Raw genomic sequence first — 26,018 nt, 5'->3', positions numbered from 1 at the left:
GTCTTACAGCAGAACCGATGCCCCCACACCCAACAAGTGTTCATACAGGTAGGTAACATTTGCAGTGGTCATACACCCATGTTCTTACCTTCAAAAACATTTCCACAAAGAACTCAGTCTCACTAATCTTTCATTCCTTTATCCTCCTCCCCTTAACTTTTTACTTTCCCACATTTGTTTAGTTCAAGTTCTTAAGCAATTCTGAGTTTTAACTTTTAACATGACCTGGACATGCATTGCAAAATGAGTTAAAAAAAAAAAATCTTGTTTTCTACTTTTTCCACTCCTCCAGCACTTATTTTCTATTGTCTTCACAGGCTTATTTTTTTCAACTTTTCTCATGTTTTCTGTCTTGTAATTCCATTTTAAAGTTTTTCTCCCCTGCCCTTAAAGTCATACTGCTTTTGCTTCTCAAGTCCTAGAATGAAATCTGCAGACCAGTTCTGAGAATATGTGATTTACCACTTACCATAATGAGACACTGCTCTTTCGTACCTGAGTTAAGAGCGTGAATTCACCACACAAGAAGGCAAAACACACGTGGGGAACAAGAACCCCCACATCATCACCAACGGCTAATGGTCTGTGAGCAAAAACAAAAAAGTCTGCCTGCTCAAGATTCTTTACCAACAGCAGATTTAGACGTGATTTAGATGAACACTGCACACCAGAACAGGAAATCCCAGTGGGCTCATTTACTCAGTTAAAACTAGAGACAAAGGAACTCATCTCACATGGCATGAAAACACAACACCTTTGCTAGAGAAAGAAGTTGTATCTTTTACTGCCACGGAACAAGTGACAGAACCAAAATCATTAGGTTCTGTCAAAGAAATTGGTGCTGAGCTACAGTGCTTCTATGCAGGAGGGCATGGTATATTATGGGGTTTTGTGCTTTGATACTTACAATAGTTTTCACCGTCTTACCTTTACATTTTGCAGTTTCATAAAAGCTTTGAGTTTTACTCTAAACATGCTCCTCCTCAAACAGGTCTTTGAAAGCCTAAACCAATTATCTCAGCAACATCTTCATCTTACATTTTCTCATCATTTCCAATTTCGAAATCCCATTACAAAAGCGTCCACTAATAAAAAGCTTGTGCCTCACTGCAGTCCCTTTCTGGTTAATGTTTTTTTTTCTACTGTAAGATCCTTTATCAAAATAGATGAGTTTATCTGTGCACATTTGTGCTTCCTTCCATTCAATCTCGTTTGCCTAACCAACTCTTCAGTCTAACGCAAATTATAACAATAATGCTTCCCTTTTCATCAAGGAAGAGACATTCCCACCTGTATTAAGACCATTAGGAAAAAACTAGAAGAGTGCAAGAGCACCATAATCTATAAATGAATCAATATTATGCTAGGTTTAAAAGGAACGTGGGTTATCTTTTCAAATTTGATCCAAAAATATCATCATTCAGTAAATGGTTTTACATGCTTTTAACTGTGCTAATACAATCTCACCATCTTCTTTCCTGTTTTGAACAGGAATACAAATATTATCATTACACAGCTTTAGCATTTGACAGGGTTGCCTGGCTAAGTATCTGAGGTATTCTTACAAGTTGCAAGTCTAAAGTCAGTCTTCTCATAGACAGAATTACCTGTGGGGCTGTATTTCCCTTCTCTACTTTTATTTCCGTTGCTACAAAAAAGCCCTATTAATTTCTGAACGTTTCAAAAACTCTGAACATTTATGTATTGCATCATACAGAACAGCATTTTTTCCTCTTTCCTTCAGAAACACTTGTCAAGCTAGACTTACCTTTATTGTTCATCTCAGTCACGTTTCTAAGCAAGTAAAGACGTTTTGCTTCTTTGTAATATAGTGAAACATACTGATTCAAAGGACTGCCTGCATTAGTGCCCCCTCTCCCACTCCTTTTATATATGCAACAGAGAAATTCCTCTTTAAGCCACTGGAATTCTTCTGTTGCTCAACTTCCTCTTGCTGCACCCCAAAACTCAGTTGCTAAGCAGAGATCCCTCTCTTGCTAAGGACATAACCTTCAGGCTCTTTCACGTTACATGCAAAAAAAAGAGTTCTGAGTAACAGAATAGTATTTCCATGACAACAATTATTAAAAAAGCCACCCAGACAAAAGCAGTAGCTTTGTTGCTAAAAAAGTTAAAGATGAACCTACAGTCTTCACAGTAAATAAAGCTATTTACACAGCCATTTCTCCTTTGTTCCACCTAATATTCCCATGTTTTGGACTCCTGCCTCACTCTTTTAGGGCCGTAAGTGAACCAGTTCTTCTCAATTCTTCAGTGAATGAATACATAAATTGGTATCTGCAAATACCAGCACAGAGAAACTATTCCGAGTTCTCCATTATATGGTACTTACATGGTAATGTTAAATAAGAAGCTACATGTATGTAAATTCTAGTGTATACTTAAAGTATACTTAAAGCTTCCATGTCTGAAGGAGAAACTATGAAAGACATTGGCTATCCAGTACTATCAAACATCTCCAACATCCCCCTTCATTTTAATACCAACACCCATATACTCTGAGATGGATAAAATCTAGTTAAATACTGACTGCTGGGATACAAAAAGGAGAATTTAAGCTCATACAGTTGCATTTGGAATACTTAACAAGATCCAAAAAAAAAGCTCCTGTGCATGGTTTGAACAATACCCACACAGATGATTGAAAAATTTGCACATTACATATAACAACTTCCCAGAATCAGCTTAAATTGTATCAATTCACTTTCAACCCTCGGTTACTGTGAGTATGCAGAAGACACCATTTAAGTTCATTCTCCTTTAACTTTGCACCTTCGTGCAGTCTACCATTTCCGCTCAGACTGGATTTGATCATCTACTGCTGTTCATAATGCAGTGACACTTCACCTGCAGTTCTTTTCAGTGTAACCAGATGCTTACACCTGAACTATCTAGAGAGGCTCACCAGCATGCCTCCCATTTATGACTAGACAATGCAGTTCAAACTGCATTTGGAACATAAATTATGTGGCTAGTACAGACTTTTCCTCAAACAGGACAAGACACTGTGACAGGCTGCTAACTTGCTTTTATCTCTTTACAGATGTTCAAGTGTTGGCTTATTACACCAAAACAATGCAACCAATCACTTCTTGGCTAAAGCTGGTACTTTGACACTTATTTCTATTAGATAAAGCAGAAGCCCTTGCCTCAAGCATAACAGAGAGTACATGTTGATTAGAGGTAGTATCAGCTAGGAACAGTCAGCCTCCAGCTCCAGTTCTTTTCTCTTCTGTAGAACTCCAGAACTGAAAAGGAACAGGTACACTAACAATGCTATGCCACCATCCTTTTTTTTTTTTTAAAAAAAAATAAAGCATAGTTAACATCTAGTGTGAAAAAGAATGAGATCTCTCTCCTTCCTTCCCAAAACAACTTAAAAGTGTATTTATCCAGCTTGAGGGAAACAAGTATTTGATTCAGACTGTTTAGGGTCTTTTCTCTATTTACAAAATATATTTAGATAAAACATTTTATTATATGTTCAGCAAAGTCTACAGTCAGCTTCAGCTCTTCTTAGTTCTTAAGCATTCAGTAACAGAAGCCACAGTAAGCAATATCAAGAAAGAATTCAAAGACAGCAGAGTTCCACAGAGGCAAACAGTACAGCATACACTTTATGAGTAGCCCTATAAAGAATAAATAATTGTATTTCCTTTTGTTGTCATTTTGCCATCTAGCAGCACTACAGATGCACAAATAACACAGCAGTCCACATCTTCTGATTCTATAAGCAAGATAATCTTTTACCATAATACTTAAAGCATAGGAATGTATTAACAGAAGCATGATTCATCAACATTGCATTTGTTGAGTACTGTAGTGACAGAAGAGTTATTGCATAGTTAGCACAAGATGCCCAAGCTGAGCACAGAAAAGCATTGTTTCTTTTGTATCATCTTATGTGCTATACCACCTCCAAAATAGAGGACAAAAGCCTGTTATGCTTGTTGCCAACTAAATGTTTTATACCTTCACGTTATAATCATCAGGCTGCTATTAAAGTAGCAGGGATCTCAGAAAAGTTTCTTGCTTCACTCAGCAACAGTATTAGCAAGTATTACTGAACGTAATATTTCTAATACACAATAGCGTTTTAATGCGTTACTTTCTTGAGAAAGAGAATTTTTAATCAGCAACTCCTATTTGGTGAGCTTTAGTAACCAGCAATCACATTAAGAAAATCCACAAGAATTTTTTCAGTATTACTAAGAACTCCAACAAAATCCATCTTGAAGGTGGGTGAAGATTTTTTCCTAGGGCACCCCTCTATCAGAAAAAAAGGCTTCTATTGATCCTTAAAGCTGCAAAGGTACTGGAAACACCAGTATTTGTTATAAATAAATGATTGTCTGAATTACCTGTCTTATAATTCAGCACATCAGCAGTTAGAATCTCATTATTTCTACAAAGGATTTAAGATGGAACAAAAATCCCGTTAAGAACAATTACAATCGAATTCTCACTAATACTGATAGGTGATTAAAGTTTTCTTCAGTGTAAGCAGATATTTAAAAGTCTGACTGATTTAATATATACCAAAAAATCAAAATCACACTTTAGGGGCTATAGTTTTCATGAACAAACTGGTTTATATGATGTAATAATCAATGCTGTTAACTGAAGCCATCTCCCATGAACAGGTACCTTCTGTGTTGCCCCATGCAAAACAAACCTTCTGAATTCACCTGGCGTTTCACAAACATTCTGATCCAGTACAAAGCCATACTGTAGCTAAGAAGGGCAGCCCTATCCTTCCTTGCTCCTCATTTTAACTGTCTCATTTGCCAGCATTAGCTTTCCAGTGTATCATCTGTTGTATCAGACCACACCCACACAAACGCTAAATGCTGATAAGGAACTTCATTGCCTACTGCTGTCTTGTTTGGACAGCATTACTTAAGATCACAAGAAGCTACCCCTGAAAGCATGCTAAAAATTCAAGTACTTGTCACAGAATTAGTACAGAGTCTTTTGTTGTTGATAAATTCAAGAAAAATGATAAAATTAGAAGTTACATAATTGCAAGCATTAAAAAGTGATTTAGTGATCTTCACTGGGAATCAAAACCATACTTTGGTAGATTAGCCATGCCAAAGCCCAAATTCAAATATAACCCCACCACTCAAATCTTAACAGCTTAAAAGAATGGTAGTTGTTACTAGCAAGGAAGATGCTGCTGCTGAAGTCACTTGTTAAGTTTACCAATTTGTTCCCCCATATGAAGATTGTTTTAAAGCTATGTATGTTCTCTTAATCACCACAGAATTTCAACTATAGCTTTTTCTACTTCAAGAGGAGCAGAGTCTGTCAAACACTATTAGAGATACAAAAAGGATCTATCTACCAGTTTCCTGACCTTTAAGGTCTTTATGACCTTAAGTTAAATGACTAACATCAAGGATGTAAAATTCAGACATCGTATGTAGGGAAACCTCTTGGTTGTGAGTCAGCAATTGGAAGCCTCCATATATTACCAGGAAAGCAAATTCAGACTAAATTAACATTATAAAATAAAGTTAACACTTTTCCTACCTCAATTTAAGATGTATATAACCACTTACTCACCTGAAGCATAGCTTCTTTCTGTGGTACAGAAGACACTCTCTCCTCACATGGGGATGGTTTGTGAGTGGGTGGAAGATCAATGCTGTAGTAAAGAAAGAATGAAATATGACACATCATGTTTGTGAAGTCTATCTGAATGGTCAGCTATTATTTATTTTAGCTACCAATCATCCAACACTCAATACTGAGGGACAAACACACCCTTCAGTCAGCAATGATACATATATAAAATACACTAACGTTAACACATCCACCACTGGCAGTAATTCAGCAACACGCTTTTTGTACAAAAGCACCTCCTATAATTTGTTATTTATCCTATAATGTGTTAAGTAGACTGAACTTCCCCATATACACTCTAGCTAAGTAACATTAGGGACTACTGGTATCTATCAGCATTTCTAGGTTATGAGATACAGCTCGAGCAACATTTACTACTACAGCCTTTCTTTGAAAAGCCTTTGAGAAAGCCTTACGATCAATTACTACATGCAAGATTTCCCTGTTGTAACTTTCTCAGTGAAAGCAAACAGTTATAAAAGAATTAAATGTTTAAGACTATTCATATAAATACGCTTCAGCTACAGAACTTGAGAAACATAAAGAATGTTTCTAACCGTGTTAGAAATTAATTGTAGGAAAACACTTGTCTTGCTAGCTCCAAAGACTCAAATGCTGAAAACTTATTTTATGCTGAGCACTAAGTTGTTGTATATTACTCCTCATTAAGTATATACAGACATGACAGACATTTTCATTTCTCCTTCAGTTTAAGTGTTAACTGTATACGGCATGTGTGAAGACTTGTATTTATAAATCTTCAAAGCCATCATCACTTTTTATGCATGTTCCAAACAGGGTCTAGACATCATCCACTTTGAGATCTTCTTCTCAGACTTTTTTGTTTGCTTGTTTTTGTTTGACCATATTGGATGCTTAAAAAAGTAAATGGCACGTCTGGGCAGGGACTTCAGACAACGAACATTCCAGAAAAGACATTAAGTCATGTCATTTCTATGCACATACGGCCATGGGTGCTTGCTTCATTTTGCGTACCTACCAGGATAAAGCTTAGCAGACCTTCACTTCTGCAAAGCTTGATCAATTTACTCTCATGTTAGACCTATAGTTATGATAAACTAGTAGTCTATGGCATCAGTGAAGGTGGACATCTCCCCTGCCCTCCAGTTCAACTGATGAGCAGTCTCCTTTCAAGAAAACTTCTGAAGAGAATTATACTACCTCTGAAGTCATTCTTAGCTTCCTCATTTCTTTTTCAGAAATGGGAGTGATTTTGTATTTGTCTACTCTGAAAATACAGCCCTAAAATTATGACAGCTGAACAGCTGCTAAGGAAACTCAGACATTTAAATTCCTGTATAGAACACTTTCTCCATATTGTTTTCAATTAAAAAAAACAAAACCAACACATACTCACACTTTGTCAAGATAAGATGGCCTTTTTTTCCTTGGGGTCAGCAGCACCGTCACAAAGATGGTAATGATAAAAAGAGCAAGGACTGCTCCAATCACAGCCCCTGCTACAGCAACAGAAGATGTCTGCTTAAATGGCACATCTGCAATGTGATAGCACAGATTACACCTTTAAGAAGTTCACATACTTTCAATACTCCGATAAGCTATTTCAGCATTGCTCTGAAAAATGTTTCCTCCTTCCATGGCCAAACAGAATGCCTTGCCCTGCACTAGCATTCTTGCACTATTGGCTCCGGTCACCCAAGTGAAAAACTGGTTGAATTAAGAGAGCTCATGAATCATCAATATGATTTCAAAAAATTTCATTGACTACTTTTAATAATACTAGCTGCATGCTTTTATTTCTGATTTTAAGGCAATTTGAAGTTACAGAACACATGCTTTGCACTTACATGAGTAAATGAGGTGTTAACTCAAAAAGCTAGACGCTAGGGCTTTATTGGCAATCTTTCTTTAAAGCCACTGAAGTTTGCAGAAATTTTTTTCTTTTGACCTCAGCATTGTCAAATCCAATGTTTAATAACCCATGCTGAATTAACACACTTGTCAGTCTTCAAAGGTCACCCATTTCACTATGCTCGGAATTCAGTAAGTTTTAAATCTGAAAACTCTGAAACCTGCTAGGATACTTTAATTCAGTGTCATCAATCTCAGATTCAAACTTGCACCAACAGGCTTAACAAGAAGTTGCAAAATTTGAATAATTCACATTAGCTTCCCTAAAACTTCTGCCTGTAAAATACAGGTAGCGTACAGAAATAATGCTCTGATCTACACTGGGTCACAAAGGTAACAGCAAAGGAGTTTAAAATTAACACAGCTCTATGTTTGTAACATATTTCTAACGTAGTTTTCTTCAGCTATTTTCCTTCAGAAATAACATGCTGTGTTTCTCCAAAGACCACACAACCATCCTCAATTTAACCTCTTACCAGAGGAAATTTTAGGAGCCTCTTCAGCTGTATATTCTATTCACAGGTCAAAACCCAAAACCTATGCAATATGTTTTATCAATTGCTCATAAATCTAATGCTGTTTTGCCTGTATGCTGGAAAGTTGGACAAAGTAATTTTTTTTTACTCATCCCTTATTTTGAAAAAAACAACCCAACCAAAACAAACCACCTTACTGCCAATCCGATAAAGGGATTCCTGTCTTCTCGCTGCGTATGAAAGACCTGACAGCAATACTCCCCTGGGATCACTCATGCAGGTATGTTTAAATACCTTGACCAAAACTGAAATGAGCATTTTTTGTGACTTTCTTAAAGTTAATAAAGTCATAGATTAACAACTTGCAGGAAGCTAATTCACTCCAGAAGATAAACATAACATACCACCTTCAGTGATCACTGTTCTGCCTTACAAGACAGCTTTCTTGACATAAGCTTTACTTATCTGTTCGATACCAGTCTATGTATGCAAGAACCATAATTCCCATGTTCTCCTGATGAATGGGCACATGAATCAGTGGAAGACTCACTTCACCACTGCATTTTAATTGGCTTAATTTTGGTTTACACTGGGTGTCCTCTTGTTTAAGTGAGAAACTGCAGGTAACTAACATATGCTGTTAGCTCCAGAGTTCATGAAGACGCTTTATTTATGAAGACGCTTTGGTCTTGTGATTACACCAGAAGAGTTTCTTGACTGCTTCATACTGTGCCAGCTTTACAGTGCCTTCTCTTCCGATAAATCCTGCTGTTGAAACATCATAAAGTAGTATACTTTCACTGTAAGATCAGCCACTGAATCCCCTCCTTTCGGGTGAAATGACAATAGCCACCCATTTACCTCTGAACACCATGAAAAATAGCGATATCCCAGTAAGTGTAGCCACACACATGAACTGAACTGTAGTGCAATTACCACAGGACTCAATTTGCTTTTTGAATTGCTTTGGCAAAAATGTAGGCACAAAAATTCTATCAGTCTAACCAGAGGAATACTCAGAAACCCAGACTACCATGCCATGCTGAACAAGCCAGGGCGCACCAAAGACGTGTGGTGCCAGCTACACAGCATTTTAACCACCAGTTGGTCAGAAACAGATGGGAATTGATTCACTCCAAGAAATATTGTTAAAACAGAGCTACAGCAACTGAAAACAAAAAAGGATTTAATTTTTTAAAAAGAATGTGAATGCTAGATAGTGTATCATCTGTGCTTAGAGTGAAACTGTTTGGACAGCAGCTATCCCTATTTATCATTCTCAAGGTTCATACTTCTAAAAATAGTTTCTGAAGACACTTGTTTTACAAGCTTAGGGTCTCCAAGAGGAAATGCTAAAAAGCCCATCTTAAACAGCTTAAAAACTTTAGCTCCTTCTACCCAGCCTCTGGTTTTATTATGCTTTTTCATCTCCAATTTAAGAACATATCTGTCAAACATTTTTGAACACTATCTATGTTCCAGAATGTAACAAAAAGTTTATTCACACAACAGCCATTTGTACTTACAATCAATTCTTTTTACAGCAGACATAATGTACAAAACATTGCAACACGCGTAAGTCCTATCCCTATTATCAACTTCAAAACATTTCAACTTTTTAACCCATAGGAATTAAATATATATATATTTTTAAAAATCAAAACAAAAAATCCACAGAGACAAAAGCAAGATATCCCATGTGGAGAACAGGTTTATGGTTATGTTTATTTCCAAGTAACACCATCTTTTAAAGATGACATATAAAGTATTTTTTATTTGAAGAGAGGTATGATCTCTTTATTCCAGAAATAATTTGGATCAGAACCTTCTGGTAGAAATTGAACTCCTTTCCTTGTGTTTGCACTCAAACTACAGATACACACAATATCATCTGCTATTGTTCTTGAGACTTTGGTCAATCACGTATCAGTACTCCATTAATCCAAACACGAACTTAAGTTATTTAGGGATGCTTTTCCATTTGAATTTCAAATAAAGCTGTTGTCTTAATCCTTTTTAAAGACATGCAGTCATATGCAATCACAGTGTATTGTCTACAACGCTCAATACAACTATTTTTGTGAAGCTCTAAATGCTGTAAGCTACCAAAGATCATGAGGATAGAAAAGAAGTTCCAGCATAAATGCTCATGAAGCAGCTGTAATTATGCAGCCTATTTAATTTCAAAGGTAGCAGAGATTTTTTTCCCCTTTTCAGGTTTCAAATATTAATAGCCTTATCAGCTTCATTTTCTCAAGCTAAACACTTAAAAATGGCACTTCAAAGGACCTACTACTCTGAGTTTATAATTGTTCTGTAATTCATCTAAAACTTACTTCATTCCTCCCTACGTAGTCAGCAGAATTAGTTTGGTGAACCTGCTCAAGACAAAGTAGAACTACTTCAGATGTCAAACGAGATGTCCTACATACAATTTTGAAGAACAAGAACATGTTGTTAAATCAGTATCAATTATTTGCAGGGAAAACAAATCCACTGCGGTACAGAGACTGCACAATTTATCTGAACTCTTGTTTCATATTCTGTAGTTGCACCATCGGAAAGTGTGTTTTCACTATATGATGTAGCAATGCAAGTGTACACTTCCCTACTAATAATCTGAAATTCTAGTTACCCTCTTCAAAGCTAGCATTGTAACTTATTCAGAAGCAGCGTAAAACCGCTGTTTTAACTTCTGGCCATAAAAGTTCTAGCAAATGCTTTGACACCTCTTAGCATGCTTAATGTTTATTGGCACCTGGGAAAAATAAGCAAATCTGCATTGGCCTCCAGCTTCAAAATCTATTAGAGTTTTCCTCTGACTTGCACCCAATTCTCCAGCTTCCAAATTCAATGGTAAGATTCCCACAAAACCTCAGAAACAGGTCTGCAAAATTGTACCCTGTGTACTTGCAAAGAGTCTTGTATTCATCAATGAGTTTTCACATCCTGCCAATCACAGGCCTAACAAAATATCTTACTGTATGTATATATACAGACACTAGCATAAGCTTTAGAAATCAATGGTTATAAAAAATAATTTTTTCATCTTATTCAAAGACAAGGCTTTGACCTGTTTACACAGTTACTCCTCCGAATTTTGTTCATAACTTAGTTTCAGTGCAATGACTTCTTTTAAGTACGTAGTTACAAGAAGGCTCATTAAAATGCTAAGAGGTATTCATTTTTGTGCAGAAAAACCTAAAAATAAAGCTTTGATTCTGCTGTAACTCATTTTAATTGGTAAAGTATTTGCTATACAGAAGCAGTAAGTTTACCGTGGATGGTATCTAGATTGGAGTAATTCACTTAATCTGCAAAGTAAAAGCCCCAAAAGATTATATTTGATCATTGCCTTCGGTAAACTTCTTTTTAAATTAGAGAGCCAGGACAGCCACTTTTTATTCTTCAACAATTTTGAATGGCAACTTTAATTTAGCCTTTTTTGCCTCTGACATAGACCAATAAGCACTCTGCATTAAAACTCAAATCTTAAACAGTAGTACAGCATTGGGAAAAAAAGCAGCTCAAATATATTTTCCCTAGTTCAATATTTCCATTGTGTCAAGTCACAATATAAAAACCTTCAAAAAAAAAAATCAGTTTCAAAAAGTTTATTCCTCCTCTTGTGTAAGTATAAACAATCTGAAAGTGATCAGCCAATGAAATGAACTGTAGGTACACATTTAGTTTTCAGTGGTTACTACACATACCACTCCCTCCGAGATATTACCGAGCCATCTATGTGAGAAACAAAGTCTTCTTCATTGTCATCGTAACATTCACCACCCATATACTTCATTCCCAATGTTCCACCTTCATAGTAATCCATTGGTCTTTCATAACGTTCCTGGTACCTGTTAATATTGTCTATATTGTTCCACTCTGGTTTTTCAGGGTCTTCTAAATAATCTTTAGATATTAAGCTGTTCATTGGATGCTTTATTTCTTTTTTTAAACTGTCAGGGTAAGAATCCACATCATCTGACTGAAGAACATCTATTTGAGACTCTTTTTGCATATCTGATGGTGGAATGTAGTTCTTAGCAAAGTAGTCACCACGGAACGTCCGTCTTCTCCTATAGCAGATAATTCCAACCAGAACACTGACAAGTATGAGGAAGAGAGCCCCACCCACCGCACTACCGATGACGGTACCCCAAGTGTCTTCCTGCATTGCTGGCAAGGTTGATGTTGGGAAATCTATTATTCTAGGTTCTGTTGCTAAACCTGTGATGCCATCAGTCGAAGGATGCCAGGGAACCGTGGGCAGTCGAGTGGTAGTAGTAGGAGGATCTAATGGAAAGAGCAAAGAAGTAGACAAGACACAGAAAAGGCACAGAATGTCAATGCAAGCTAAATCAGTTAAAGGTTTATAAGAAAGCAAAGTTGATGGGTATGTTCTACAAGAATAGTTTTTCATTCTCAAGTTCATGGCACTACAAAGAGTCTTACACTTTCCACAGGCATTGAACTAGCTTCATTACATGTGGTTTTGAGCCATGCTGTGGCAGGATAGGAAGCATGGGGAGAAAAGTAAAAGTAATCTTTAAGCAGACATCTTGCCCTCCTCAAAGCAAGGAGATGCAGCCTTTGTGCTTGAATGTTCATTGTTCATAGTCCATTTTTTATCTCCACCATGGAAGAACGCTGTCTATCAGGAAAAACCCAAGCAGTCCTCTATCTTTCCAGCCAGCAGTTAGGAATACTGGATCAAATTAATTGGTTATGTCACAGCTTAAATTATTCCACATTAAATTCCCACTTCAGAAATTGTTCAGGGCACCAAGTGTAAGAATGAAAAACTATGAGTTGTGTGCTCAGTCAGCAGCACACGAACTACTGATTTTTAAGCTATTCTCTCCAAAAACATTTGTTGCATTAATACAACTTACTCGGGTTCACCTTGGGATTAGTGAAAGCATAGTTAAAAATGGCATGTATTAATCTCAAAATAACACTTATGTTGAGCAAGGAGCTTTCAGGATTTTAAAATTAAAAGAACTGGAACATTTGAAGTAAAAATTATTTCTATGCATTTCTCCTAAAAACAATTTGATCCCTTATGCACAAAGAAGTTTCCATATTCATTCCTCAATATAAAGTATCAACTGATTTCATGTCAGGTTATGCAAGCAAACAGATTGCCAGATACCAAGCTTCTCCAGCACTCAGCTTTTTCCTTTGTTTCTTAGGTCATACTGGAGATGTATGCATCTGTACTGATGACAACGTTGCAAGTGATGGGCTGATGACACTGAGAAAGCCTCCTGAGATTATCCCAGTCAATTGCAATGTTACAATGCAACTCCAGTTTCTATTTCTGTGCCACACTGAATAAAACTGAATTTTGCCTCACCCAATGCAAGGTAATTTTAAAAATCAGTAAAGCAACAGACACTAAACATGTTATTATAGATTGAATCTTTTAGAGAGAATATTAGAAAGTAGGTCATTACGTCATAGTATTTAGTTAAACACCCATGAGCAAGATTCATGAAACTACTACTACCGTATTAGAGGCACCCTAAATTTACCACCACAAAAAGTGAAATAGATAGAACTGGAGATTTGTCAAGCTTCCAGTTATTTGACAAATTGTAACTTTAAAGATTTATAAAAATTATTTTTAATCTTACTATTCAGAGACGGCCATACAATTCTCTCATACTAGACAGAATTGCCACATTTGTCATGATCACTACAAATCACACTTAAGACTGCACCTCACTGCTGAACACAACATTTTAAGCTTGACATAGTAAAGTTTTACACAGATTTTCAAAGCACAGTTATATTACTTGACCATGTAAAAGTGGTGATTTGTTAGGGAGCTATACATAAATGAAATTAATTTGACAGAAGATAGGAAACTGAATAAGGAAGATGCACTACTAAAATGAACATGAGGAATTCAGATTATGATTTTAGTAAAAACTGATTTAAAGCGAGTTTAATTTAACAAAGAAGTAGAGATTACGGAATCCAAGTTTACCAGGGTTCCCATGTACCACAAATCCATAGGTCAAGAAGTTAAACTCAAAACCCTCTTCCTCGAAAAGGTATTTGCTTTAGACACAAGATTTGTTAGCTTAAATCACAATTTCAGCCAGTACCAGCAATATCTTCTTCCAGGCTATATATAGTTTGGTTTTTTTTTAAACTGGCTTTGGAATTGTTCATCTACTTCCCTCTGATACTGAGGTCTTTAAGTCCCATCTGCCACATCCACAATATAAAATACGTATTCACACGTATGTAGTATTTGCATCCTGGCAAGTATAACCATCACAGATGTGATGAACAGTTGCAATCACACTCTATTATTAATAGATTAAAATACCAGTGTTTTACAAAAAGTTTTTCCTTCAAAACTTGTTTCATCCACCAGTTGTCATGTTGTCCAGCTGCATTATCTACAAGCACTAGTTAACATCTTAATCTTAGTCATTGCAAACGAAGTACTAATTCAGTGCTTGTTTGTATGTATTCCTACAATACATAACCATGAATACTTCAACTATTTGTGTCAGTACCTTTTACTGAAGAATGAGAAAATTAAAATCACCCCTCCTTGTTTATAAGACCAATCATAACTAAGAACATGTGAAGTTAACTTCTGATACCACCCAAAGCTTTCTAAATGTAAAACTAGACTTATTTTATTTCCTGCACCAAGCAAATTTCCCAAATAGAAAACAACATTAAGACCAGGAATGCCCGAGTTCCTTACCCCGACTCCGTAACATTTTGGTTGCAAATCACATCTCAAATATTATCTCCAAATTAAGAAAATGTCACTCCTGTCTTGACTATAGTCTTTTGTACCAACAAGCTGTTTAACTATAACATTTCATGTTATCACCAATACCTGAGTTCTTAATGCTTTCCACATGCAAAAAGCACATAATTTCGATATTGTTTCAAATGACACTTTGTTCAAAAGCATCAATTTCCTACCGATTTTCTTTAACATTTTGTTTATGACTCAATGTTTAACAGCTGTCATATCTTTCACTGATGTAGCCTTGTGTTGTTGCACAAACCACAATAACATATCGAAGTATCCATGTCGGCTAGGAAACTGAAAGTGGCAGAAGTTCTGAAAAATTTTGGTTTTAGGGTAAATGCATCTCAATTTCCTTTTTTGTCTCTTACTATGTTCTGGGCCCTGTTCAAATCCTTATTACATATACACTGTAGTAATGATGAGGACAAGTGAAGACTCACAAAAAATTTCTTCTATTATTACATAGTTACCACCTTCATTAAAATAAGATATGAGCCATAACTGAAGAAACCTATCTTCTGGTATGAAAGAGAAAACCCATCAGATCCCTCCATACATAAAAAGAAGCCAAGTTTTCCTAGTTTGTTTCAAAAGATTTGATGGTTTCCTACTAAGTAATATTTGCTCTTTACTTCAAATGAAACTCTAATACCTTCACAAAGCACCACGATCCTTGTACAGTATGCTTAGTTTTCCCTCTATTACTTATTTTCCAGATGTTTCCCAGGAAAGTCAGTACCAACTTTCAACAGCTTCAGTCTGGTATTTTTACTTCTCCCTTAAATGACTATTCTTGATGCAGTTTTCCCAGCTCTTGCAATACAATTTATCTTGGGCAGATGAGTTTCTACAGTTAAGTTTAGTAGAGATATCTGACTACACGATACATCTCATGTCCCCAAACACTACATCTCCCCACCCCCCAATCTCCCTGCAGCATATCCTCATTCAAATGTCCAGGACCCCACTTTGCTTCTGTCGTAATTCAAAGCCAACAAGAAGCCAACTGTCAGAAAAATAAATAGGCAAAGAGATGCATGGATCATCCTTAGAACCAGCCCATTAGCGTCAAAACATTAGGTTAAGTCCTGTCTTGGTATCAACAAGCACACATTGCAAAAAATCAACTAGAGAACGCAGTATTTTTAAACTACAAGCCAATTTGGATTTAGCCCACTAAGAAGTATTTCAGGGGTAAGGTCACCAGCTCTATAATAAAGAAGAAGAAATTTCAATACTGGGACACATCTCCTTTGGCTAAATTTTCATTTAAGTGTTACAGAAACTAAGTTTTGGAAGGGAAGGTGCCTTGGCTAGTTGTTGTGTATTAATAGAGACAAAGTCTATCATGGTTTTTTGAAACTAGACAAAAGTCTAGTTCTCCCCATTTAGAAAACAAAGCACAAACCTCACTACTCAAGATTCACACTGACTTCCACATGCCCTCCTTTGCCTTCTGCAAGACAAGGACCTGCTATAAATTATAATCCAAAAGTGAGTTGGCTTGGCACAAATTACAAGGTCTCTCTTTGCAGTTCTCATTTTCCCAAGTGGAAAGTGTCTGCCTGTATGTGTTATGTGTATGTTTGCACAGAAACATATTTACCTCTGCTTCTTAACCTGTATTGCTGAATTTCCCTTAGATGATAAGTAGCTAAAAATTGAAGTACTTGATAACTGTGTAGCTGAGCATTATAAAACCAGCCCTTTCTTTCACGTGCTGAAAAGCTTATGTTGCAACTTCCATATAACAACACAGAAAGTAGCCTTTCCATCAAAGAAGGCTTTCTGAATGTCTGAGATTAAATGATTCTGAAATTTATCATTGCTTCTCCAACCATTCCCACTCTAAAGTCAAGTAGTGGGTAACGACACTGTGTAACCCACCAAAGTGTCTTGTGTACACAGGTTGTACATGGGAGTTAATCATCATCTTTAGGATTATCTTCAGTCTGTTCCCCCTCATTTTGGCAGCATGATAGATATGAAGATTGGTATTCGCCTAAAGCAATCAACAATTTCTTTCAGAGTCAGTTATCCATTTTCAAAATTCAGTGTACTTTTGCAGTTTCTAGCTGGGGTTTCCATGCACCAAGTATAACATTTTGGCATTTCTTTGGGACAAGAGCAAAACTGTTATCATTAACATAACCTTAAGCTTGCAAGCAATACTCAGGAACAACATTGAAAGTTCAAAGCCTGCTATACCAGAGAGCATGCAAATTAGCAGTTAGGGTATCCTGGGACCCCCTTTTCTATATAGCAGAAAAAAACAGTATGATGAGGGAACACAGAGCCAAGAAAATAACGTTCAATTCCTTGTGTAAAAAAGCTGAGTAAATCTATATTAAAAGATGAAGTTCTTTACATACCAAGCTGACAACTTGTTTCAGAAAACCTGTTGCTGTAGGACTAAGTCAGGAACTTCAATAATACTTGGTTGCCTCTGAACTCCCTGAGGAGCATGATTTACTTTTGCTGGACAACTATAAAAACCAAGTTTAACTTTACATCACTGAACCAGTAAGAAATAGTGAAGATATCTGTGCCTTAAAACCAATGTTTAAAAAGTCACTACTTCATTTCCCTACCCATATAAAGATGTATTACCTACTGTAATTAAAACCTGGTGAATCTACCATTTAGTCCCTTGTCAACTACTTCAAGACTTCTTGAAGTGGACTTCAAGAGTGCTAACATAAAGGTTAGGAGCACAACAGACTGTATTAATAATACATAACAATGCATATTATGACCAAAAGCATTTTTTGCTCAGCTTACATTTCAATCCTACAACACATTTCAACTTAGTAGTTATTTTTCCTAGCAGTTAAAAGCTTTACAACTACCAGCATCACAACTGTTCAGAAACTAACTTCATCAATCCTCTTTGACAGCTTCATAATCAGAATTTGAAAGATGGTATGATCATACAGCTTCATCTACTAGCTTCAGAGTTTCACTTTATGTTTTTGCCAAGTTTTATACAGTGGAAAATAGCCAAGACAGAAAAATCAGCTAATTAAATGATTGCTCTATAGTACAGCAGTGCCATGTTCTCTATCACTAAATATCTGCTCAGTTAAGTCAAATATTAAGATGGTAATGAGCCTGACTTAAAAGTTTATTACTTCAGTCTTATTTCCTTTACTCCTGACATCAGCTTCTATGTTCCCTCTACAGAGTCACCTGAATGATTATTATTTAAGATGGAAATTTTTACTCTTTCATAGTCACTTACCCACCCTGAAACATTTTAAGGTCATTTCAGTTATCTAAAGAGCCAGCCACACTGAAGAGTTACTCTTAGAGTTACAATAAAATATGCTTAATATTAATTTCTGAAAACAATAGAGGTGCTATACTTTATGATTGCCTCACCTCTCATTTTAATCATCTCCTAAATACAAAAAGTTAATACACAGCACTTTTAATCAGTTTGCCATTATCTTCTCTATTTTCTTACATTTCGATCATGCCACATACTCCAAGATTAACACGAAGTTTTTAAAAACTGAAATTAATGTCAATTAAATTATTTGTTTTTATTGGTGCACATAACTGGTAGAACCATGACCCTGTAAGATCTTTAGCTAGCTGAGGTTCAGTTTTGGCACTCTCTAAAACCAGCTAAGTTTTGCTATTTGCAATAATATTACTGCAGCAAAACCAAGTTGCTGAACAAAGCTGAACAGCAGCACACATGTCCATCAGTCCACACCAAAAGCTACTGCAGCTTAATTATCTGCAGTAAACTAGTTTAAGTTATGCTGCATTTGCTATAGGCTCAGGCATAAGTCATCCCCACAGCACAACTAGCACGTATGTCTATTCTGCTTTTTCAGAAACTTGATTCATTTTAGAAAACATCATATATGATTCCCTAGTTAGTCCATTTTAGTCTGTTACTCACAAACATAATTTGAATGATAGCCTTATGTTTTCATGCATGACAGTCATCATAAAAAGCATGAGTTCTACTTACAACAGATCATATTCAGAGAACTGACAACTTAAAAAGTGATGGACTTGAAAAAAACTCCCACCTCCTTACAGTTAAGAATAGGGCTAAGAATAGAGTTATAAGCTGTATCATTATTTTCTGAGTGTTTGAATGTTACATTCCAAGAGAGTATTTCATCCTATTTAATGATGCTATTTTTTTGACTTGATGCTTCTTACAGTGTGACTGTCTTTGTAATTGTTTTGAGACTGTTACACAGCCATGTGTTTTCTTCTCCATAAAGGAAGCATTAGAACCAAGCATCTGGAAGTAGCTTCTCACAGAAGTGACTTTCATTTTAATTTGCAGCACTTGATAGTCTTAGAATAGCTAGAATTTGATATAATTTGTTAAAGAATAAGTCCACTGTCTCGAACTATTTAGAACTTTCCAGTTAACTAGCTCATTAACTAGACAGTTAATTATAACTCACTAGTTTTCTACAATTGCCTGCAGTGTAGTTATGTCAGCCTGACTGAAACACCATCCTTTGTTCTACAGATGCAGATAACTATCAAGTATGACTTCTGAAGGATGTGGCTTTAAACATCCTGTACCTCCAGTTTTAGCCTTAAGTTTTCATTCCCATCTCAACCCTTAAACATTCATATTTCATTTTAAGTTCTTACAAAACCAGTAATCTATATTAGTATCCTGTAACTGGCCAACATGCACTCTGACAACTCATACGGTGGAATAACTCATGTCAAGGTCTTACTGAAGAGCAGCAACACCATACAACAGAATGTTTTAGTTTTCATGTCTATTATTTTCCTTAAAAAATGATAATATATTAGCACTTAATGATCAAGCTAAGTACTAGCTAATTTAGCTAATCCATTATGGAAATCTGGAGAGCTTTTTCACACTTGTACAGCACTATTCACATATACTCTAAGTCATGCTGTTCCTTCACAAAGAAGGTATCATACTAAAACTTTAATTACATTGTGTTAATAGATGCAAGGATGTTCTTCCAACAGCAGTGGTGCTAAACAGAACCACAACTTTGCTATATAATACTAAGATCAGCAGTAGTTCTGTATGAGATACTTTATGATTACTGGATATCTGCTTCCCAAGAAAAGGAGACAGTAACTGGAGTACCACGCACACATTCAGAACATACCCCTAACTTGCTTAAAGCAGAGTGTCTTTGGCTTTTCTTAATGTAGTTGTTCCTGTGCCATTAAGATGTGTTTTTTCAATTTATTACAGACAAAGTACTGTTTATTGCATTGTCAAACACAGGTTAACGCTGAGAATAAAAAGTTCACCTACCAGGAGAAAGTAATAATCTCAGAAGCACTATGGGAACTACTTCAACCTTAAGAATTTCCACTGTATGTTGCTATTATTGAAGAGGCAGCTTAATCCCAAGTTTTACTGTAGCTCTCAAATTCATACTTTCAATGGGTTTTCACAGTTAAAAGGTAGAAATATTTTATGCATCAATTGGCTCTTCAGTTTGCTATTTCAACTACCGACAAAAAAAAATTCTGAGTTAACATACTGTCTTGGCTGAGAAGTAAGACTTACCTAATATGTAGATAGTCTTCTGATCACTTCTCTGACCAAGGGAATTAGTCACCTTACAGATGTAAGTCCCAGTGTAGTTGTAAGTCAACGGGCTGCTGAACTGCAGAGTATTGTTGACAGATAGCAATCCTTCAGGCCATTGTCCATCCAACCTAAAACAAAAGTTTTATTTCAGCTATGAATCTTTATGACTGAAGTCTAAATAGAACTGGTTGCAACAATCTAGAGTGAAGTTTTCACAGTGCTCTGACACTGTCAGTGGACTTTTATTGGATATTGTCAGCGTCCACCTGGAAAGTTAGTATTTAATTTCTGTGCCAAGTCCTTTAAATATCAAACCTGCTGGCACTAGCAAGCTGTCTACAAATGACCACTACTACAACTAAGAAAACACCATCTCAAAAGATCTTGGAGGAACAATCCAACTACAGCTCTAAAAACTAACAAACTAAGCAGCACTTACACTGCTATCAGAATTATCTGCCTGTTCTTTCACATCCAGTTGAGCTATCGCAGTAAGGATTTCTGTTAGTACACACTTATTTACAGGAGATTTTGATTAGGATTTTTGAGCAAGAGTTCAAGCGGTTTATTCCCTCTCAACTTGCCTTCCCCCCCCCCCATGGCTTTTCCATCTAAATTACAGAACAAACTGAATACATTTGGGGAAACAACTGGTAAAAAGAAATTGTTTCCAGTCCACTGGATTTTCCAAATCTATCATTTCCCTGTAGCGTCCTGCATGTGATTACAGTAACAGCTGTTCACAACAGAGAAAGGGGAAAGGCCAAAGGCACTGGAACTATTTTAACAGAGCTGCCAACTGCCCATTAAACACCTGTGTAATTTCATGCCATTGTATCTCATTTTCCTTTTATTTAAGTATCTATTAACAGCTAAGCAAGACTAAGTCAATATTCAAATGTGTGATCACCAGGTCTCAGTACCTCGGAACCATTTAGCAAGTATGATTTTAGGTAGTATCGAACCAAAAAAGCCACCCCTGACACTTAAAAATAGGTACTCAAATGGAAAAAACCCCACAGTTAACAGTAGACATGATCTCCAACAAATGTAGATTGAAAAACATTCCCATTGCTTTGCTGACAGTGATTATTGCCCAGAATTTCTTCAGCCACATAAAGGTGATAAAAGTCATTAGGCATGTACTTGGTAATTCATAGTACCAGAAGTATTTATTTCAAAAAACATTAAAAAAGAGTCAATTGGTCTGAAAGCTCTACTCTAATAAAGTTCTCATACATGCAGTATTTTAAAATGTTATTGACCATGGAAATGTTACTATCCTAACAAATACAATACCACCTTTGCTTCCAAAGGATAAAGATTTTTTGGTTTGGTAGTTCTAGAAGCTATTATAATTTGAAACCAGTAAGATAGCACAAAATTTCAGAGCTAGTTTCCATTTCCTTAAACACTCAAGCTATTGTTCTTTTGCATAGATTCCTCTGCTGCCCTTGGAGTTCCTCATTCACCAGTATTAGAGCTTCTTGGATGGGTTTTATTGTTCCTCAAAAAGGTACACACTAGTTTTATTCCAGAAAATTAATCTTCACTTGTAAAAGCTGGTTCACTTTTAACCTCAGGAAGTTTAAAAGTGACCTGTGAATCTTGAAGAGCTTTACATATATTTAAACATGTATATTTCTAATGGTATTGGAAATAGAGGTTGTAAGAACTAATCAATGCATACATCTCAAATACAAAACAGAGAACTAAGAACCTGGTTCATCTGAAGAAACAAGCGATACTGCCATTGAGATCCTGGCAAGCTTTTTGAAACATAAGAATTTTTGTGAGTTGAAATCTCTTATCACACTGATTTTGAGCTAAGCATGGGATAGGGATGGCAGCCTACTGTAGCACGTAGGTTGTTTAGTCAGAACGGCATGGCTACAGTATAGTTAGCTGCAATACTGACTCAACATTTGAATGTCTGCTTTTAGGATTGAGTCAGTTATAGTAATGCTTTGTTTTCCTGTGAAACTGCCATTAAGCAATTTCAAACTTATCAATACAACATTTTCAAACCACATTATGTCGTCTGTTCCTACATGCTAAATTATATCTACCATTGAGAAGGCAGGGAAATGGATTACAGCTTCAAATCAGTAAGTATTCCTGTGATTTTACAAATAGAAACACTAGAACATAGCTACATATAAATTTACACTGTCCTTAGGAAAGTTATTTCCCTTGTTTCTACAGGTAACAAATCAATTTATAATAGCTGGGTTTAATTTTTTTTGCTTCACAGGAAAGATTTTGATCTATGCTTGCTTTTATTGTCTTCCTCTGTCTCTTGCTGAAAGTACATCCATGGCTGCAAAAGCAAAGCAGTAAATTTCAGAATAGGGCCCACCGAATCCATATATTCATGAAATGTGGCTGTTATGTAATTTATTTTTTTTTTATTACTCGACATACGTCCAAAACCTAGCTTCCATCACTATGCAAAACACTGGATTTATCTGTCTTGGCAACTATTTGAACACTTCTGAAAAACATGACAAATTCTATAATTCAGTAAGCAGTATTTACCATCTCAACTGTTATTTCCTTTCCAGATTTTAAAATGCAGACAGAGAAAAGTCTGTTTCAGTGTTTACAACCTACTCTGAGTAATAACAGAACTAATGAAGTAGTTGGATCCCTACTAGATTTATTAGGTTTTATGCTATATATTGCAACATACACAGTTTAGTCTACTTTATTAAGTAACTATAAAGATTTTAACCTGAGAGTAATGACAAATTGTTCAGGCTCATAAATTTGCAAGCTATCCACTCACCCATATATTCACAGATACACACATCTTGTATCCTCCTTTACAACCCAATACAAGTCATATGTTGCTTGTTTTCAGAACAGGTGTTTACAAGTAAACTAAGATTATACCACTTCAATGATGTGGCAAGTCCCTTTTTATAAATATTTACCTGGTCCACATAAATTCCATAGGTAATGGATTTGCATCAGCATTGCATCTGAGCTGAACGTTCTCTCTTCCAATGAACCAGTTTCCATCATAGCCAGTTACTGAAACTTCTGGAGCATCTGACAAAAGAAGATTTAACCTATCAATCACAGCATTTTCTTTAAAACATAAACTGTGATGCTGAGCTCACTAGAGCCAAAGGTTGTTTTTTTAATTTAAAAAACAACAACAACAAAATACACAGAGAACACCAATACAGTTCCAAGCTACAGCATAATACACAACAGTGGATTAGATCAGGAACAGTAAGTTGTTTTAATCAGTGCAACTCTCCTACTGTGTGTTTTCAGCAAACATACAGCACTTTGGGGAAGTGAGAGGATTTCAGAAGAAAACAATCAGTTTAATGTTTTTTCAAGTGAGCAATGGTAATTTTTAGAGCTACTTTTCAATATCAAGATACAGCAAAGGATCAGAAACAGTGTTTTGAGAAGCCAGATAGATAATTAGGAAATCATCAAGAAGTTCACAGATGCCAGCTGAAAAGGTTAACAGCTATTAGTGGCATCATGATGTAGAATTATCTTGTTATGGCTCTAAGAAGCAAGGAGGTCACTTCAGATAAGCCAGAGACACCTAGCTGAAATATTCAGAACCGAGAGAACAGAACAACCGGTATAATTTGGTATTAGCTCCTACAGCAGAGATGGAGGAGTACTGGCAAGCGTAAGGGAAGACTGAAGGAAGACTAGAGAACACAGACATGAAGTCTCTGCTTCTCATTTGCTGCTGTGTTGCTTACTATGCGATTTTGTTAGAAGTTCTGAAACATGCCTTAGCACTAATTTCAGATAAACACAAGTTTAAGACCAACTTGCCCCCTCATTTCACTTTAAATACAGAACTTCATTCTCTTATTCACCGTTTCTGACAGTAATGGGAGCAAGTAATCTTTATTTCCGTTTCTGTATCAATGGCACTTCAATCTAGAACTTAATTTCAACACTGACAAAATAAACCAGTACTAATCACTATTTTATGCCCAAATAAGCGATTCTTTACCAAACAGAACAAAAACAAACCCACAAGAAATTTTAGTCAAACCAAAACAGCAAAGTTCACTTTTTCCAGCCACATTTCTTCTAATTGATCTGACAGACTTCTATGATTTAGGATCTTTAAAGCAGCACACAGCTGAGACAGGATACCAAAGGAAGAACTTGAAAATAGCTTGGTCACATATGCACCGTTTAACAAAAAAATGGATCACATGCCTAAAGCTTATTTGTCTTAACTGGTTTTAGACAAGCAGCACTGCAAGACATCTCACTTCATATTCACGTGTTTTAAAGCCACAAATTTGTTAAACAAGCCTGGTACAGGTTTGAATTACATGAGCAATCTGAAGCTGAATAACAAATGTTAGGAATGTATATATTATGTTTTTGTTTCCTTATGCAAATTAGAGTGGAAAAAGCTTAGTGAGTAATTTGAAAATAACGTAGTGACTCCCATAAGACCTACTTTCAACTAGTCATCTCAAACATGAATCTTCATTAGAATTCTTTTCTAATACAGCTGAAATTGTAAGGCACCATGAACCATTCACAGATCAACTGAGTTTGTTATTTAGTCTGTAATCTTTTCAATGGTAAATATGAATAATAATGTTTACCCATGAGCCAATATCCAAAACAAACTGTAGAAACATAATGGTATTCTAGCTTTGTGACTTTTTTTTTTTTTTTAATACAGAGACACTAGGTTTCTACTCCTGCCCAACCTTTTTATCACATGCTTTTCTATACAGTTTTAATTTCTCTTTTTCCTGAAGCAGTAAGTGCTCATCTCCTTCCTGTGGAAGGCACACACCAATAAAAAGGGTGGTTTTAAGACAGATACCAAGCAGTAACTACCTTACAGAATACTTACACTGTATGTCCAACACATGAGGGAATCTCATCTCCTTTTCCAAAGCAGGGTGTCTCACAATACAAGTTATAAGTCTTCCTCTTGCAAATCGTGTAGGGACAATCATATACTGACTTACAACTGTCACCGTGTCATTTGGAAACACAGTGGAGCTGGATTCCATTTCACCAAGACCTCCTTCCCAGTCAATCTCTGCAGCAGGCTTTCCAGTGGCTGCTATACAAGTGGCTGCTATTGTCCTGTTTGCACCATCTATTAGAGGGTTTGGTCCTTTCATTAAGGTCACAACAGGTTCAACTAGGGAGGGAAAAAAAAGGAAATTTAAGCAAGAAAGACTCCATGTATTTGGAACTGTTGCTACATAAGTTAGACAAGATCTAATCCATTTGCAAAAGCCCATACTAACTAGATATCCTAGAAATAAGATCATGCCATATATCAGAGATAACATCTCTACAAAGCTTTGGCCTGCTGATACTGTTCACCTTTGTCCACTCAAAGTTTAATGTTGCTCATTCACTAAATTTAATTCATTGACATGGAATTCCAACGTGGTTAGGTTCAAAACTCCAACTACAGTGCTCCAGTTGCAGTGTCTGACAACAGACAGCTTCAAATATTAGGTTGAAACTATACCGTGATTTTTAAGAAAAGCTTAAGATTCTGCTGCACTTGCAAGCGTTATACTTAAAGTATTAGTCTATACTGTCAGTTTGTGTCATTTCAAAGCTACTTAATTCCATGTTTTAACACCCAAGTGTTAAAGCTTAAGAGTTT

The 26,018-nt window shown here is 36.1% G+C and overlaps 1 protein-coding gene across 3 annotated transcripts in view; it reads right to left on the bottom strand.

Moving 5' to 3' along the window:
- The window catches only part of NECTIN3 (nectin cell adhesion molecule 3), a 71,225-nt gene that overhangs the window by 8,968 nt on the left and 36,239 nt on the right, over positions 1-26,018 (bottom strand). For 2 of the 3 annotated variants that reach the window (XR_012621546.1, XM_074811908.1), the window contains exons 3-7: positions 25,242-25,538; positions 23,311-23,428; positions 20,351-20,502; positions 7,028-7,166; positions 5,590-5,671 (exon numbers count right to left, since the gene is read on the bottom strand). Coding sequence is in view for 2 of the 3 variants with exons in the window: in XM_074811908.1 (XP_074668009.1) it covers positions 5,590-5,671; positions 7,028-7,166; positions 20,351-20,502; positions 23,311-23,428; positions 25,242-25,538 (788 nt within the window). In the remaining variant the exon portion in view is untranslated. Of the gene's footprint in view, positions 1-5,589; positions 5,672-7,027; positions 7,167-9,492; positions 12,315-20,350; positions 20,503-23,310; positions 23,429-25,241; positions 25,539-26,018 lie in introns of those variants that run through there. The other variant, XM_074811902.1, reaches the window with a different exon arrangement.

Source organism: Strix aluco, chromosome 2, assembly GCF_031877795.1.
Source record: "Strix aluco isolate bStrAlu1 chromosome 2, bStrAlu1.hap1, whole genome shotgun sequence".
Classification (NCBI taxonomy): domain Eukaryota; kingdom Metazoa; phylum Chordata; class Aves; order Strigiformes; family Strigidae; genus Strix; species Strix aluco.
The sequence above is the reverse complement of the archived record's forward strand: the minus strand, read 5'-3'. Positions and strand labels throughout refer to the sequence as shown.